General features: G+C 42.8%; 1 protein-coding gene across 1 annotated transcript in view; it reads right to left on the bottom strand.

The window, feature by feature from the left end:
• IGSF21 (immunoglobin superfamily member 21) overlaps positions 1–19,389 on the bottom strand; it is a 674,741-nt gene that overhangs the window by 407,706 nt on the left and 247,646 nt on the right. Inside the window, exon 3 of the mRNA XM_077456355.1 lies at positions 6,428–6,549. Coding sequence (XP_077312481.1) covers positions 6,428–6,549 — 122 coding nt within the window. The remainder of the gene's footprint in view (positions 1–6,427; positions 6,550–19,389) is intronic.

Here is a 19,389-nt window from a genome sequence, read left to right on the forward strand (position 1 = left end):
AGTGCATGGCTGATATTGTTTGGTATTTTGCCGGTGACATCACCTGAATAAAGCGGCTGTTTATTTCAGGAATCATTTATGGAAGATGGATAATTACCCCGCATCACCGGCATAAGTGAATGCCAGGCTATTATCTCCGCTTCCATAGGGGAAGACGTACACGGATGTGTCCATTAGTGGGCGTAGACCCAACATACGTGTTCATATGTCACGGTATGCGATAATAACCTTCCTTTCCACCCGATTGGCGCGGTGCCCCCCCCCCCCCCCCGCGCCTTTCAGCATTCACCTTACATTCTCCTCTCTTCCTCCCGCCATGTCCACCTCTCCCGCTGCTTCCCCTCTCTGCTGGAATGCAAGACATTCTAAATACCTTAATTTAAATGTAAATTTGTCCCTTTTCTCTTCATTCCAATCTAGCGATATTGCTGCCAGTATTACCCGTTGCTTCGTGCCTTAATGCAACATTTACTTGTCTTTAATTTCTCTCGCTTACTTCACTGACTCCTCAATTGTCTCCAAATATCCCCTTCACGTACAGTCTCCCGCTAAGTGGCCAGACTGAGCGTCCCATCCAATGCCGGCAATACGTGGGTGGCTGCTGCCTGGACTGAGAGGACACGTCTGGTGGCCAGCCACTCGCAATGTGATTGCAACGCAAAAAGCGGCAACAAATGCTATTCATCGACCTCCTTCCTGGCTACGTACAGCCTGCCGCTAGGGCAGGGGGTCTCAAAACCTTCTACACTGAGGGCCAGTTTTCTGTCCTTCAGACTTTGGGGAGGGTGGACTATGGCCCTTGGGAGCAAAAAATGTCCCAGTATCAGTGGGAGCAAACAATCCCCCATTATTGGTGTTGGGAATTGTGCCTCCTCATTGGCGTCATTGGGAAAAATTGTACGCCATCATTGGAGTAGTCCACCAAGACTGCAGACATGATACAAGAGATGGTCAGAGACTGTGGACATGATACAAGAGATGGTCAGAGGCTGCAGACATGTTACAAGAGATGGTCAGAGAATGCAGAGATGATACAAGAGATGGTCAGAGAATGCAGACATGATACAAGAGATGGTCAGAGAATGCAGACATGATAAAAGAGATTGTAGACAGGGTCCAGAAGATGGTCATAGATTGTGAACTTGATACAAGAGACTTCAGAGACTAAGGACTTGAAACAAGAGATGGTCAGAGATTGCAGACATGGTACAAGAGATGGTCAAGGATTGCTGACAAGATACAGGAGATGGTCAGAGACTGTAGTCAATATACAGGAGATGGTCAGAAAATGCAGACAAGATACAGGAGATGGTCAGAGACTGTGGACAAGATACAAGACATGGTCAGAGACTGCGGACTTGAAACTAGAGATGGTCACAGATTGCAGACATGATACAAGAGATGATCGGAGATTGCTGACTCGATACAGGAGATGGTCAAAGACCGTGGACATGATACAAGAAATGGTCAGAGACTGCAGACAAGATACAGGAGATGGTCAGAGGCTGCAGACATGATACAAGAGATGGTCAGAGACTGCAGACAAGATACAGGAGATGGTCAGAGACTGCAGACAAGATACAAGAGATGGTCAGAGACTGCAGACAAGATACAAGAGATGGTCAGAGACTGCGGACTTGAAACTAGAGATGGTCACAGATTGCAGACATGGTACAAGAGATGGTCAGAGACTGCAGACAAGATACAGGAGACGGTCAGAGACGGTCAGAGACTGCAGACAAGATACAGGAGATGGTCAGAGACTGCAGACAAGATACAGGAGATGGTCAGAGACTGCAGACAAGATACAGGAGATGGTCAGAGACTGCAGACAAGATACAGGAGATGGTCAGAGACTGCAGACAAGATACAAGAGATGGTCAGAGACTGCAGACAAGATACAGGAGACGGTCAGAGACTGCAGACAAGATACAGGAGATGGTCAGAGACTGCGGACTTGAAACTAGAGATGGTCACAGATTGCAGACATGGTACAAGAGATGGTCGGAGATTGCTGACTTGATACAGGAGATGGTCAGAGACCACAGACATGATACAAGAAATGGTCAGAGACTGCAGACAAGATACAGGAGATGATCAGAGGCTGCAGACATAATACAAGAGATGGTCAGAGACTGCAGACAAGATACAAGAGATGGTCAGAGACTGCTGACAAGATACAAGAGATGATCAGAGACTGCAGACATGCTGCAGGAAACTCTCAGGCTGTGAAAAAGCCATAGGAATTGTTGGAGACTGGGAACATGCTTCAGGAGACAGCCAAAGCCAGGAGACATATTACATGAGGCTGTTTCGATATCACCGCTATAGCAGAGCAATAGAGAAACACATATTAGAATCTGCAGGGGCCCTGAGGGCCACACAAAGTGGTAAAGGGCCACAGTTTGGGCCTAGATCCTAAACAGAGAAGGAGAATCTTCCTGATGGGGTCCTAGACCGCAATTACCCCCAAGTAGCCCACACCCCCCCCCCACCCCAACATAACCTGACTACATCCTAACTGCAACCAGCTGATTTTTTTTCTTTTCTTTTAAAGAGAATTTTAGAAAGTGTTGACAATTTATTGTTGCGCACAAAGAAAAAAAAAAAAAGAAAAAACAGCTCAACGTTGGCTTTTGGCGGGACGGAGACAATGCCATCCTTGGAGCTTATCAAATAAAGTCACAATTACGACACGGAGCTCGGATGGCTCCAGAGAATGCAATAAGTGTATTTTTATCTTTGAAATGATAAAATTTGCCTCACATCGGCAGATAGCCTGCGTGTATCCTCAGGATCCACCACGGAAAAAAAAAAAAAAGACTTTTATCTTCCCGTTCCTTTCATCTCCGCACCCCCCCTCCCCCCCCCCCATATCTTCTCCCTGTATAACGAAGGAGCTGTATACTAATGGCGCTCTCACCGCCCGCGCCTTCCCCCCGCAGAACGGAATACAATTGTGTTTTGTTTTTTTTTTTCGCACAGCACTCCGTCGCCTGTGAAGTTAATGACTTTGGATTGAGCGCGGTGCACGCTCTCCCCCGGTGACCTTGGCCAAGTTTGTTGGATCAACCATAAGAAACGGGCCCACTCTGCGTTCTTGACAGGTAAAGGCAAGCGTGCGGGTCGCCCCCGTCCAGTCAGCCAAGCGCTGATGATACACGACAAGCACTTTCACCCCTTTCTTAGGTATCGAACGGCGGCTGCACAATAAAGGACGGTATTGATTGACGATCCCAACGTTTAGCCGAAATCATAGCGGTAATATTCTCATTTTCTATATTTATTTATTTTTTTTCTAATACGATTTTCATGTTTTCTTCCAATACGTCCTTCAGTGTTATCTCGGTGCTTTCAATACTCGTGGCAAATTGACCGTACAGGCCAATGACGGGGGATTCTTAACCGCTTCAATAATAACTAAATAAGCCATTATCGGCACGCATTGCCTTCAAAAAATTCTACAGCTTTTAGAAAGGCTCAAAAAATAACTTCTTTTAACTCAGCATAAGCTTAAAGAGGACCTTCCACGATTCAATGTGGCCCTCTGCCTTAACCCGCTACGGCCCTATAACTGGGTCTTATTAGAGAAGGGGGGGGGGGGGGTGGGACGGACTTTGCCATCATGTGACCACTGTCCACTGTGATTGTCTGTCACTGTGTAACAGGAGAAAGTCCCTCCGGCTTCTCATCATAACGAGAGACCGGTAGCTGATGGTGACACTGACAGCTTAACCACTGTACTGGGAGTCCTTGCCACTGGCTCATGGTCATGACTATGACAGCCTCGTCAATGTGATGGGAGCCCTTCCCATTGGCCCCCCGGTCATGGCTATGACAGCTTGGTCATTGTGATAGGAGCCCTTCCCATTGGCCCCCCGGTCATGGCTATGACAGCCTCGGTCAATGTGATGGGAGCCCTTCCCATTGGCCCCCCGGTCATGGCTATGACAGCTTGGTCATTGTGATAGGAGCCCTTCCCATTGGCCCCCCGGTCATGGCTATGACAGCTCGGTCATTGTGATGGGAGCCCTTCCCATTGGCCCCCCGGACATGGCTATGACAGCACGGTCATTGTGATGGGAGCCCTTCCCATTGGCCCCCCGGTCATGGCTATGACAGCTCGGTCATTGTGATGGGAGCCCTTCCCATTGGCCCCCCGGTCATGGCTATGACAGCACAGTCATTGAGATGGGAGCCCTTCCCATTGGCCCCCCGATCATGGCTATGACAGCTCGGTCATTGTGATGGGAGCCCTTCCCATTGGCCCTCCGGTCATGGCTACGACAGCTCGGTCAATGTGATGGGAGCCCTTCCCATTGGCCCCCGGTCATGGCTATGACAGCACAGTCATTGAGATGGGAGCCCTTCCCATTGGCCCCCCCGGTCATGGCTATGACAGCTCGGTCATTGTAATGGGAGCCCTTCCCATTGGCCCCCCGGTCATGGCTATGACAGCACAGTCATTGTGATGGGAGCCCTTCCCATTGGCCCCCCAGTCATGGCTATGACAGCACAGTCATTGAGATGGGAGCCCTTCCCATTGGCCCCCCGATCATGGCTATGACAGCCTCATCAATGTGATGGGAGCCCTTCCCATTGGCCACCAGTCATGACTATGACAGCACGGTCTCTGTGATAGGAGCCCTTGCCATTGGCCCCAATCATGACTGACAGCTTGGTCAATGTGATGGGAGCTCTTCCCATTGGCTTGGAGTCATGCTTATGACAGCTCGGTTAATATGATGGGAGTCCTTCCTGTTGGCCCCCAGCTATGACTATGACAGCTCGGTCATTGTGATGGAAGCGCTTCCCATTGGCCCCCCGGTCATGACTATGACAGCACGGTCTCTGTAATAGGAGCCCTTCCCGTTGGCCCCGATCATGACTGACAGCTTGGTCAATGCAATGCAATGGGATCCCTTCCCACTGGCTTCCAGTCATGCCTATGACAGCTCAGCTAACATGATGGGAAGCCCTTCCTTCCTCGTGCAGCAAAGAAAACGCATACGGAGGTCGCGCCCCGCATATGTAAACGGTGTTCAAATCACACATGTGATGTATCGCCGCGATCGTCAGAGCGACAGCAATAATTCTAGCACTAGACCTCCTCTATAACTCTAACCTGGTAACCGTAAAAAAAAAAAAAAAAAATTCAAGTGTTGCCTATGGAGATTTTTAGGTACCAAAGTTTGTGGCCATTCCACGAGCGCGTACAATTATAAAGCGTGACGTGTTTGGTATCTATTTACTCGGCGTAACCTCATCTTTCACATTATACAAAAAAATTGGGATAACTATACTCTTTTTTTATTTTTTTTATTTTTTTTAAATTCATTAAAGTGTCAGTTTTGCCCAAAAAAAAATGTGTTTAAAACACCACTGCACAAATACAGTGTGACATAAAATATTGCAACAAACGCCATTTTATTCTCTAGATTCTCTGTTAAAAAAAAGAAATTATATATATATATATATATATATATATATATATATATATATAAAAATAAATATAGTAATTTAAAAATATATATATATATATATATAAATGAATATATATATATATATATTATATTTATATATAAATAAATGAATAAATATACACACACATATATATATATATATATATATATATATATATATATATATATATATATGTGTGTGTGTGTGTGTGTGTGTGTGTATATATTTATTCATTTATTTATATATAAATATAATATATATATATATATATATATATATATATATATATATATATATATATATATATAAAAATGAATAAATGTGTATATGTTTGGGGGTTCTAAGTATTTTTCTAGCAAAAAACACGGATTTTAACTTGTAAACACCAAATGTCAGAAATGGGCTTATGGCCATGTACACGCGATCCGAATATCGTACAAAAAACGTTCGTCCGAGGAAGGATCGTACGATTTTCGGATCGCGTGTACACTACTTTCGACAGCCGATCACGACCGTTCATCCGATCTTTTTCCATCGGGCATTCACGAAAATTTTCCTCACACGATTCCAGATCGTACGATTTTCGGTTAGTCAGTATAGTCGTCGTCCCAAAAATTCAATACAAACAGATTACAACACTTGACATCACTTCCGATTTTTTTTTTTCTTCTTTTTTTTTTACGAGAATTTTCGTGACTTTATTTAGCTATTCAATTTCTATTTGCGACTATTAACCGAAAACGGTCATGGAATATTCGGGATTGTGCGTACGGGCCATTAGTCATGAAAGGGATAAATATTCTAAATATATAATACATTGTAAATAGAAGATATTTGTATTTAAAATATTATATATAAATCTAAAATAAATATAAATCTAAAATTCCGACATTAATGAACTCTGATTATGAACAAGGTAGGAACACAGCGAAAACACCACAAAAAAGAACGGCGGGGGACTCACCGCACGGTGGACTGGTACAGCAGGTCTTCCCTCTTGCGATAATTCTCCATTTGAGAATAGTTGGTGGAAAACATGGCATCGAAAGTGAAGATTTTCTGCTTGATGGTTCCCCCGTCTGTCACCTGACAAGAGAAGAACAGGCCCAATCAGATGAGACGCGACCGTAACACGCTGTCGCTGTCAGCTTACAATTAGCACGCCGTTAGCCGTACACAGCTGGGGGGGGGAGGGGGGGGGGGGGTGACAAGCAATATGTGACAGAAGAATTGAGAACATTGTTATAAACATTTGTGACAACATGTAGCTGTGTTAAAGTAGATGAAAAAAAAACAAAAAAAAAACAAAATGATTGTCAATCGATTTCCTCTGCGCACTCCAAATCATAAAATATTGCTTATTTTTTTTTTTTCAAATACATTTTAAATAAATTATATATACAATATCTCACAAAAGTAAGTACACCCCTCACATTTTTGTAAATATTTTCTTCTCTCTTTTCATGTGACAACACTGAAGAAATTACACTTTACATTGTGGCAAAGTAGTGAGTGTACAGCTTGTATAATGCCCCGTACAAACGGTCGGACATTCCAACTACAAAATCCGTCGGATACTGCAGACATGATACAGGAGATGGTCAGAGACTGCAGACACGATACAGGAGATGGTCAGAGACTGCAGACACGATACAGGAGATGGTCAGAGACTGCAGACATGATACAGGAGATGGTCAGAGACTGCAGACACGATACAGGAGATGGTCAGAGACCGCGGACATGATACAGGAGATGGTCAGAGGCAGCAGACATGATACAAGAGATGGTCAGAGACTGCAGACAAGATACAATAGATGGTCAGAGACTGCGGACATGATACAGGAGATGGTCAGAGACTGCGGACATGATACAGGAGATGGTCAGAGACTGCAGACATGATACAAGAGATGGTCAGAGACTGCAGACATGATACAGGAGATGGTCAGAGACTGCAGACATGATACAGGAGATGGTCAGAGACTGCAGACAAGATACAGGAGATGGTCAGAGACTGCAGACAAGATACAGGAGATGGTCAGAGGCTGCCGACATGATACAGGAGATGATCAGAGACTGCGGACAAGATATAGCAGATGGTCAGAGACTGCAGACAAGATACAGGAGATGGTCAGAGACTGCAGACAAGATACAGGAGATGGTCAGAGACTGCAGACAAGATACAGGAGATGGTCAGAGACTGCAGACAAGATACAGGAGATGGTCAGAGACTGCAGACAAGATACAGGAGATGGTCAGAGACTGCAGACATAATACAAGAGATGGTCAGAGACTGCAGACAAGATACAGGAGATGGTCAGAGACTGCAGACAAGATACAGGAGATGGTCAGAGGCTGCCGACATGATACAGGAGATGATCAGGGACTACAGACATGATACAGGAGATGATCAGAGACTGCGGACATGATACAGGAGATGGTCAGAGACTGCAGACATGATACAAGAGATGGTCAGAGACTGCAGATATGATACAGGAGATGGTCAGAGACTGCAGATATGATACAGGAGATGATCAGGGACTACAGACATGATACAGGAGATGATCAGAGACTGCGGACATGATACAGGAGATGGTCAGAGACTGCAGACATGATACAGGAGATGGTCAGAGACTGCAGACATGATACAAGAGATGGTCAGAGACTGCAGATATGATACAGGAGATGGTCAGAGACTGCAGACATGATACAGGAGATGGTCAGAGACTGCAGACATGATACAGGAGATGGTCAGAGACTGCAGACATGATACAGGAGATGGTCAGAGACTGCAGACATGATGCAGGAGATGGTCAGAGACTGCAGACATGATACAAGAGATGGTCAGAGACTGCAGACATGATACAAGAGATGGTCAGAGACTGCAGACATGATACAAGAGATGGTCAGAGACTGCAGATATGATACAGGAGATGGTCAGAGACTGCAGACATGATACAGGAGATGGTCAGAGACTGCAGATATGATACAAGAGATGGTCAGAGACTGCAGACATGATACAAGAGATGGTCAGAGACTGCAGACATGATACAAGAGATGGTCAGAGACTGCAGACATGATACAAGAGATGGTCAGAGACTGCAGACATGATACAAGAGATGGTCAGAGACTGCAGATATGATACAGGAGATGGTCAGAGACTGCAGACATGATACAGGAGATGGTCAGAGACTGCAGATATGATACAAGAGATGGTCAGAGACTGCAGACATGATACAGGAGATGGTCAGAGACTGCAGATATGATACAAGAGATGGTCAGAGACTGCAGACATGATACAAGAGATGGTCAGAGACTGCAGACATGATACAAGAGATGGTCAGAGACTGCAGACATGATACACTACAAAATACGTCTGATTTTTTTCCCCAACTACAAAATCCATCTGATTTTTTTTCCCTGACGAATCTTGGCCCAAACCTGTCTTGCATACACACGGTCGCACAAAGTTGTCGGAAAATCCGATCGTTCTGAACGCGGTGACGTAGAACACGTACGACAGGACTATAAAGAGGGCCAGTAGCCAATAGCTTTCGTCTCGTAATTTATTCTAAACACGCGTGCCACTTTGTCCGTCTAAATTGTCTACACACATCGGAATTTTAAACGATCGGATTTTGCCAGGTTTTGGCTCTCAAACTTTGTGCGTCATCAATTCCGATGGAAGAAAGTCCGATGGAGCCCACACACACACGATCGGATTTTCCCGACAACAAGATCCGATCGCACATTTTCCGTCGGAAAGTCCGACCGCGTAACAGTGTAAATTTGCTGTCCCCTCAAAATAGCTCAACACGCAGCCATTAATGTCTAAACCGCTGGCAACAAAAGTCAGTACACCCCCTAAGTGAAAATGTCCAAATTGGGCCCAATTAGCCATTTAACCACTTCAGCCCCGGAAGGTTTGGCTGCTCAATGACCGGGCTATTTTATTTATTTTTTTGCGATGTGGCACTGCATCGCTTCAACTGAAAAATTGCGCGGTCGTGTGACGTGGCACCCAAACAAAATTGACGTCCTTTTTTTTCCACAAATAGAGCTTTCTTTTGGTGGTATTTGATCGCCTCTGCAGTTTTTATTTTTTGCACTATAAACAATAATAGAGCGACAATTTTGAAAAAAAAAAAAAAAAAAAAAAACACAATATCTTTTACTTTTTTCTATAACAAATATCCTACATTTTTTATATTTTTTTTTCCCCTCAGTTTAGGCCATTATGCTTTCTTTTACATATTTTTTTATGGTATTTTTATTATTATTATAATTTTTTTTTTTTTTTTACTGATCACCTCTGCGGTTTCTATTTTTTGCAATATAGAAAAAAAAAGAAGAGCGACAATTTAGAAAAAAAGAAAAAAAAACACAATATCTTTTTACTATAACGTCTACAAAATAGGGGGGGGGGGGGGGGATAGATTTATAGCTTTTTTTTTTTTTTTTTACTAGTAAGGTTTGGCTGCTCAATGACCGCGCCATTTCTTTTTTTTTTTTTCAATGCATCTCCAACTGACAAATTGCGCGGTTGTGCGATTCTGCACCCAAACAAAATTGGCATACTTTTTTTCCAACAACTAGAGCTTTCTTTTGGTGGTATTTGATCACCTCTGCAGTTTTTATTTTTTTTTGCGCTAGAAACAAAAGAGCGACAATTTTGGAAAAAAAATAAAAACATTTTTAAAAAAGACAATATCCTTTACTTTTTGCGATAATAAATATCCTAAATTTTTTATAATTTTTTTTTTCCTCAGTTTAGGCCGTTATGTTTTCTTTTACATATTTTTGGTTAAAAAAGAAATAAATAAAAATCGCAATAAGCGTATATTGATTGGTTTGCACAAAAGTTATAGCGTCTACAAAATAGGGGATAGATTTATGGCATTTTTCATTATTATTTTATTAAATTTTTTTCACTAGTAAGGTTTGGCTGCTCAATGACCGGGCCATTTCTTTTTTTTTTTTCGATGCGTCTCCAACTGACAAATTGCGCCGTCGTGTGACGCTGCACCCAAACTAAATTGACATACTTTTTTTTACCACAACTAGAGCTTTCTTTTGGTGGTATTTGATCACCTCTGCGGTTTTTATTTTTTTGTGCTAGAAACAACAGAGCGACAATTTTTGAAAAAAAAAAAAAAAAAAAAGACAAAAATAGCTTACTTTTTGCGATAATAAATATCCTACATTTTTTTATTAAAATTTTATTTTTTTTCCTCAGTCTAGGCTGTTATGTTTTCTTTTACATAATTTTGGTCAAAAAATAAATTTTGGTCAAAAAATAAATAAACAAAAATCGCAATAAGCGTATATAGATTGGTTTGCACAAAAGTTATAGCGTCTACAAAATAGGGGATAGATTTATGGCATTTTTTATTATTATTTTATTTAATTTTTTTCACTAGTAAGGTTTGGCTGCTCAATGAACGGGCCATTTTTTTTTTTTTTTTTTTTTTTTTTTGCGATTCGGCACTGCGTCGCTTCTACTGACACATTGCGTGGCTGTGTGACATTGAACCCAAACAAAATTGATGCCCTTTTTTCCCCCCACAAATAGAGCTTTCTTTTGGTGGTATTTGATCGCCTCTGCGGTTTTTATTTTTTGCGCTATAAACAAAAGAAGAGCGACAATTAAAAAAAAAAAAAAAAAAAAAAAAAAAAAAACACAATAGCTATAAAAAAATAAATATATTTAACTTTTTGCTATAATAAATATCCTACATTTTCTATCAAAATTTATTTTTCCCTCAGTTTAGGCCGTTATGTTTTCTTTTACATATTTTTGGTTAAAAAAAAAAAAAAAAAATAAATCGCAATATGCACAAAAGTTATAGTGTCTACAAAATAGAGGATAGATTTATGGCATTTTTATTATTAATATTTTTTTTTTTACTAGTAATGGCGGCGATCTGCGATTTTATCAGGACTGCGATGTTGCGGCTGACATATCAGACACTTTTGATACATTTTTGGGACCACTGACAAGTATACAGCGATCAGAGCTATAAAAATGCACTGATTACTGTATAAATATCACTGGCAGGGAAAGGGTTAACACTAAGGGGGCGATCAAGGGGTTAACTGTGTTCCCTCACGGTGTTCTAACTGTGGGGGGGATGGGACTGTCTAGGTTTGATGACAGATCGGTGTTCATAATCAGTATGAACACACGATTAGTCTCCTTTCCCCTGAGAGAGCCGGGATGGTGTGTGTTTACAGACACACACACACACACCTCCTGGTTCTCGCTCTGTCACAAGCAATCGTGGGAGCCAGGCAGTCATTGCGCCCGCCGGGCACTCACATCGGCTAAGGGCACACGCCGCGCATGCTCCTAGTGGCCAAAAGGCGAAGCGACGCAAGGTAAAGCCATTTTGCCCACTGCGGCGGCTGGTCGGCAAGAGGCTAATGTCTAGACCGCTGGCAACAAAAGTCAGTACACCCCTAAGTGAAAATGTCCAAATTGGGCCCAATTAGCCATTTTCCCTCCCCCCGGTGTCATGTGACTCATTAGTGTTACAAGGTCTCAGGTGTGAATGGGGAGCAGGTGTGTTTTAAATTTGGTGTTATCGCTCTCACTCTCTCATACTGGTCACTGGAAGTTTAACATGGCACCTCATGGCAAAGAACTCTCTGAGGATCTGAAGATAAGAATTGTTGCTCTACATAAAGATGGCCTAGGCCAGTGATGGCGAACCTTGGCACCCCAGATGTTTTGGAACTACACTTCCCATGATGCTCCACTACACTGCAGAGTGCATGAGCATCATGGGAAATGTAGTTCCAAAACATCTGGGGTGCCAAGGATCGCCATCAATGGCCTAGGCTATAAGAAGATTGCCAAGACCCTGAAACTGAGCTGCAGCACGGTGGCCAAGACCATACAGCGCTATAACAGGACAGGTTTCCCCTCAGAACAGGCCTCGCCATGGTCCACCAAAGAAGTTGAAGTCACGTGCTCAGCGTCATATCCAGAGGTTGTCTTTGGGAAATAGACGTATGAGTGCTGCCAGCATTGCTGCAGAGGTTGTAGGGGTGGGGGGGGGTCAGCCTGTCAGTGCTCAGACCATACGCCGCACACTGCATCAAATTGGTCTGCATGGCTGTCATCCCAGAAGGAAGCCTCTTCTAAAGATGAGGCACAAGAAAAGACCACAAACAGTTTGCTGAAGACAAGCAGACTAAGGAGATGGATTACTGGAACCATGTCCTGTGGTCTGATGAGACCAAGATAAAGGTATTTGGTGTCAGATGGTGACAAGCGTGTGTGGGGGCAACCAGGTGAGGAGGACAAAGACAAGTGTGTCTTGTCTACAGTCAGGCATGGTGGTGGGAGTGTCATGGTCTGGGGTTGCATGAGTGCTGCCGGCACTGGGGGGCTACAGATCATTGAGGGGACCATGAATGCCAACATGTACTGTGATATACTGAAGCAGAGCATGATCCCCTCCCTTCAGAGACTGGGCCGCAGGGCAGTATTCCAACATGATAACCACCCCAAACACACCTCCAACACCACCACTGCCTTGCTAAAGAAGCTGAGGGTAAAGGTGATGGACTGGCCAAGCATGTCTCCAGACCTAAACCCTATTGATCATCTGTGGGGCATCCTCAGAGGGAAGGTAGAGGAGCGCAAGGTCTCCAACATCCACCAGCTCTGTGATGTCATCATGGGGGAGGGGAAGAGGACTCCAGTGACAACCTGTGAAGCTCCGGTGACCTCCATGCCCAAGAGGGTGAAGGCAGTGCTGGAAAATAATGGTGGCCACACAAAATATTGACACTTTGGGCCCCAATTTGGACATTTTCACTAAGGGGTGTACCGACATATCATATACACACACATACATTATATATATATATATATATATATATTTTATTTTATTTTTTTTTAATTAAAGAAATAAATTCATCCTTTTTTTTTAAATCTCAGTGCTGCTGATCTCCTATAGATGCTTTGCAGCTACTTCATGACTACATGCACTTTCCTCGGATTATAAAACGAAAGCGGAAGGATAAAGATCCAGATCTGCCCTTCCAGGTTGCACTTTCCTTCCGCTCTTCCTTGTATCATATCATTTTGTACAAGCCCCAGGAGGGGGGGGGGGGGGGGGGGAGAGGCGCACACACCGGCGCGCCGGGGTACAAATTTCATTAAAAGGACGATCCGGCACAGGAAAACATCATTACATCCGGCGGCGCAGTGAAGTCGGCGTCGTGGCACAGAGGAGCCATATTAGGGCTGAATAATGTGCTGTGGTATAGCAGAACATTACAGACAATGATGGAGTTTCCGCTGAGTGATGGAGACCGCGCGTTATCCGGCTCCCGGAACAAATGTTCTTGTCCTCCGCGCTGATTGGAAAAGACGGCGTGATTATATTCGCCGGGAGAGACACGCCAAAACCAGATAGAGCGGTCTGAGTGCAGAGACGCCGAGAGCAGCCGGGGAAGGAAACATCACCGGGATCTCAGAGGAGATTTTTTATTTTTTTTTCCTTTTGTTAAAAAATCAACTTTAAGCGAAAAACTAAAAATGTTACAAGTTACAGCTCACTGATCCCGAAACGTGGCGGCTTCAATATTTTTTATTTTTTTTTATTTTTTTTTCCCCTCTGTTTTTGACCTGGTGATCTGGGGCCAGTATTTCCTCTAACTTCTTACAAATTTTATATGCCATCATTATTATTATTATTATAATTATTATTATTCAATATTTTCATTTTTTTTCCCTCTGTTTATCTGGCCAGTATTTCCTCTAACTTCTTACTAATTTTATATGCCATTATTATTATTATTATTATTATTCAATATTTTTTTTTTTCCCCCTCTGTTTTCACCTGGTGATCTGGCCAGTATTTCCTCTAACGTCTTACTAATTTTATATGCCATCATTATTATTATTATTATTATTACTATTATTCAATATTTTTTTTCCCCTCTGTTTTGACCTGGTGATCTGGCCAGTATTTCCTCTAACCTCTTACTATTATTATATGTCATTATTATTATTATTATTATTATTCAATATTTTCATTTTTTTTTTTTCCCCTCTGTTTTATCTGACCAGTATTTCCTCTAACTTCTTACTAATTTTGTATGCCACTATTATTATTTTTATTATTATTCAATATTTTTTTTTTTCCCCCTCTGTTTTGACCTGGTGATCTGGCCAGTATTTCCTCTAACTTCTTACTAATTTTATATGCCATCATTATTATTATTTTTATTATTATTATTATTCAATATTTTTTTTTTCCCCCTCTGTTTTGACCTGGTGATCTGGCCAGTATTTCCTCTAACTTCTTACTAATTTTATATGCCATCATTATTATTATTTTTATTATTATTATTATTCAATATTTTTTTTTTTCCCCCTCTGTTTTGACCTGGTGATCTGGCCAGTATTTCCTCTAACTTCTTACTAATTTTATATGCCATCATTATTATTATTTTTATTATTATTATTATTCAATATTTTTTTTTTTCCCCCTCTGTTTTGACCTGGTGATCTGGCCAGTATTTCCTCTAACTTCTTACTAATTTTATATGCCATCATTATTATTATTTTTATTATTATTATTATTCAATATTTTCATTTTTTTTCCCTCTGTTTTATCTGGCCAGTATTTTCTCTAACTTCTTACTAATGTTGTATGCCACTATTATTATTATTATTATTCAATATTTTTTTTTTTTTTTCGCTGTGTTTTTCACCTGGTGATCTGGCCAGTATTTCCTCTAACTGCTTACTAATTTTATATGCCATCATTATTATTATTATTTGTATGTTTGTTTGTATTTTTGTGACATTTGAACTATATTATTCATTATTTGGATAAGTATTCCGTTTACTGAAACTGTGTACAGAGCAAACTCCAGCTCACACTAATACTAATAAAAAATAGAAATAAAGTCAATTTGTTTTTACTTGTTATAGCCTCTAACTTGTTACAAATTTTATATGCTATTATTATTTTATTATCATTATTATTATTATTATTTTGATGCATTTTTTGTGACATTTGAATTATATTGTTTATTATTTGGATAGGTATTCCATTTATTGAAACTGTGTACATTATAGTCACATTTGAGAATATATATGTATTTTATTGTTAAACCTGAATTTGCTACTTAAATAAAGAATATACAAATAACATAATAATAATAATAATAATAATAATAATAATATTAATATGTAATTTCATTTAATTTGTAATATAAAATATAAATATATACAACGCAAAACTAAAAATTTAACATGTTGCCGCTTACTGATCCCTAAATGTGTTGGCTTTTTTTTTTATTTTTTTTTATTTGTTAGGATTTTTTTTCCCCCTCTGGATTTCATCTGGTGATCTGGCCAATAACACACCTCCTGTATCAGAGCACCCCCCCCCCCCCCCACTCTGGATGACAGTACCATTGTCAGTCTGGTGGGGAGGGGAGTGTTAGACTCTATCATGTGAGTAATCATAATAATACAAATAATGATAATTATAGTATTACTCCCATGATAGATATCCTATTTTATTTTTAATTATTTATTATGATTATTTTTTAATTATTTTTATTCCCATGGTGATATTATTACTATTATTTTTATTCCTATGATATTATAAAAATGATAATATTATTACTCCCATGATAAATTTCCCGTTTTAATTTTTAATTATGTATTATGATATTTTTTTTTTTAGTTTTAGAATTATTTTATTATATATATTTATATAACACAATTAGTCTTTTTTTTTTTTTTTTTTTTAGAACACTATTATAATTATTAATATTTTTATTATATGATTAACCATGCTACATTATTATTATTATTATTTTGAAATAAGTCTCAGTTATAGCTATCATCTGGCGCTGCCCCCTCACCCCACCAATCCACCTGCTGGCGGGTGACGATCGACTCTTCAGTACAGGCACTGCCTGAAACAGATTAAATAAAAATAAATAAAATAAAAAATAAAAAAAATATACAAAACACGCAGAACCTGACACTACACAAGTTACCACCTCTGACCACCGTGGAGTTTATTTTCAGAGTTGTTAGCGTGGAGTCTGCGGGTGATCGTCCGCCATTCATTATGGCGTGGCGGCGACACAACGCAGAGATGAAGCGATCGTGGGGGCAGCGGGAGATTGTATTACCTCCAGTAATTTTTCTTTACACAAAACACCTGAACAAGGGGGGGGGGGGGGGGGGGAGAGCGGCAGCAGCGGGACAAGAGGGGGGGAGCGGTGGCAACGGAACGATGGGGGGAGCGGCGGCTGCGGGGCGATGGGGGGAGCGGCGGCTGAGGGACGAGTGTACCCAGCGCGGGATCGATAATGTTTGTATTGAGTCACTGACGGCAGGTTTAATCACAGGAAACCGGGAAATAAAATGAATCGGGCGGCTGAACTGCAGCCCACGGGGGGCTTCATGTCCGATTCAAAATTTCGGTGACAACTTCGTTCTGAAAACAAACACTAAATTAAAAACAAAAATGAGGTTTTTGCTACAAATTATACACCAATCAGCCATCATCTTATGACCATAGACAGGTGACATGAATAATAATGATTATCTGGTAACAATGGCCCATGAAAGAGAGATGTATTGGACAGCAAGTGAACATGTTGTCCCTGAAGTTGATGTGTTGAAAGCAGAAAAGTGGACAAGTGTAAGGATTTGAGGACCAAATTGTAATGTGTAGATGAATGGGTGAGAGCAACCTTCGCTCTCGTGGGATTTTCCTGGCCTGCAGCAGTTAGGAAAGACCAAAAGTAGTCGGTGACAAGGTCATGGGTGGTCAAGGCCCATTGATGGAGGTGGGGAGGGAAGGCCCATGGATAGAGGTGGAGGAGGGAAGGCTCATTGATGGAGGTGGGGAGGGAAGGCTCATTGATGGGAGGTGGGGAGGAAAGGCTCATTGATGGAGGTGGGGAGGGAAGGCTCATTGGTGGAGGTGAAGGAGGGAAGGCCCATGGATAGAGGTGGAGAGGGGAAGGCTCATTGATGGAGGGGGGGAGGGAAGGCTCATTGATGGAGGTGGAGAGGGAAGGCTCATTGATGGAGGTGGGGAGGGAAGGCTCATTGATGGAGGTGGGGAGGGAAGGCTCATTGATGGAGGTGGGGAGGGAAGGCTCATTGGTGGAGGTGAAGGAGGGAAGGCCCATGGATAGAGGTGGAGAGGGGAAGGCTCATTGATGGAGGTGGGGAGGGAAGGCTCATTGATGGAGGTGGAGAGGGAAGGCTCATTGATGGAGGTGGGGAGGGAAGGCTCATTGATGGAGGTGGAGAGGGAAGGCTCATTGATGGAGGTGGAGAGGGAAGGCTCATTGATGGAGGTGGGGAGGGAAGGCTCATTGATAGAGGTGGGGAGGGAAGGCTCATTGATGGAGGTGGGGAGGGAAGGCTCATTGATGGAGGTGGAGAGGGAAGGCTCATTGATGGAGGTGGGGAGAGGGAAGGATCATTGATGGCGGTAGGGAGGGAAGGCTCATGGATATAGGTGGGGAGAGAAGGCTCATGGATGGAGGTGGGGAGAGAAGTTTCATGGATGGAGGTGGGGAGAGAAGTCTCATGGATGGAGGTGGGGAGAGAAGTCTCATGGATGGAGGTGGGGAGAGAAGTCTCATGGATGGAGGTGGGGAGAGGAGTCTCATGGATAGAGGTGGGGAGAGAAGTCTCATGGATGGATGTGGGGAGAGGAGTCTCATGGATAGAGGTGGGGAGAGAAGTCTCATGGATGGAGGTGGGGAGAGAAGTCTCATGGATGGAGGTGGGGAGAGAAGTCTCATGGATGGAGGTGGGGAGAGAAGTCTCATGGATGGAGGTGGGGAGAGACGTCTCATGGATGGAGATGGGGAGGGAAGGCTCATTGGTGGAGGTGGGGGAGGGAAGGCTCATTGATGGAGGTGGAGGAGAGAAGGCTCATTGATGGAGGTGGAGGAGAGAAGGCTCATTGATGGAGGTGGAGGAGAGAAGGCTCATTGATGGAGGTGGAGGAGAGAAGGCTCATTGATGGAGGTGGAGGAGAGAAGGCTCATTGATGGAGGTGGGGAAGGAAGGCTCATTGATGGCGGTAGGGAGGGAACGCTCATTGATGGAGGTGGGCAGGGAAGGCTCATTGATAGAGGTGGGGAGGGAAGGCTCATGGATGGAGGTGGGGAGAGAAGGCTCATGGATGGAGGTGGGGAGAGAAGGCTCATGGATGGAGGTGGGGGGGGAGGCTCATGGATGGAGGTGGGGAGAGAAGGCTCATGGATGGAGGTGGGGGGGGAGGCTCATGGATGGAGGTGGGGAGGGAAGGCTCATGGATGGAGGTGGGGGGGAGGCTCATGGATGGAGGTGGGGAGGGACAGCTCGTAGACAAAGTAGTTAGGTAACGATTGTAGACACAGAGGTCAGGTAAAGTTGAGGAGCATAGATACAGTGGTCAAGTTACATTGAGGAGCAAAGATGCAGTGGTCAGGTAACATGGATGAACGTAGACACAGTGGTCGGGTAATATCAATGAGCATAGATGCAGCGGTCAGGCAGTGGTCGGGTAACGTTGAGGAGCATAGATGCAGTGGTCAGGGAACGTTGAGGAGTAGAGATGCAGTGGTTGGGTAACGTTGAGGAGTAGAGATGCAGTGATTGGTTAACACTGAGGACTGTAGATGCAGTGATTGGGTAACCGTGAGGAGCATAGATGCAGTGGCTGACCAAGGAAACCTAATGCAGTAGGTGAAAGACACATCCTGCTTACTTCCCTTCCACACAGCACAGAACTGGTGGAAACCTGTGGGAACTGATCTTAATGGAAGAATTGAGGCCAAAAAAGCCAAACCTCCGATGTGGAAACAAGGCTACGAGACTCAATTATACAGGAAAATTTAAGCAGGTGCTCTGGACTGACGAGTCAAAATGTGAAA

Source organism: Lithobates pipiens, unplaced genomic scaffold (assembly GCF_037356315.1).
Source record: "Lithobates pipiens isolate NorthernLeopardFrog02 unplaced genomic scaffold, aLitPip1_a1.2 Scaffold_27, whole genome shotgun sequence".
NCBI lineage: Eukaryota > Metazoa > Chordata > Amphibia > Anura > Ranidae > Lithobates > Lithobates pipiens.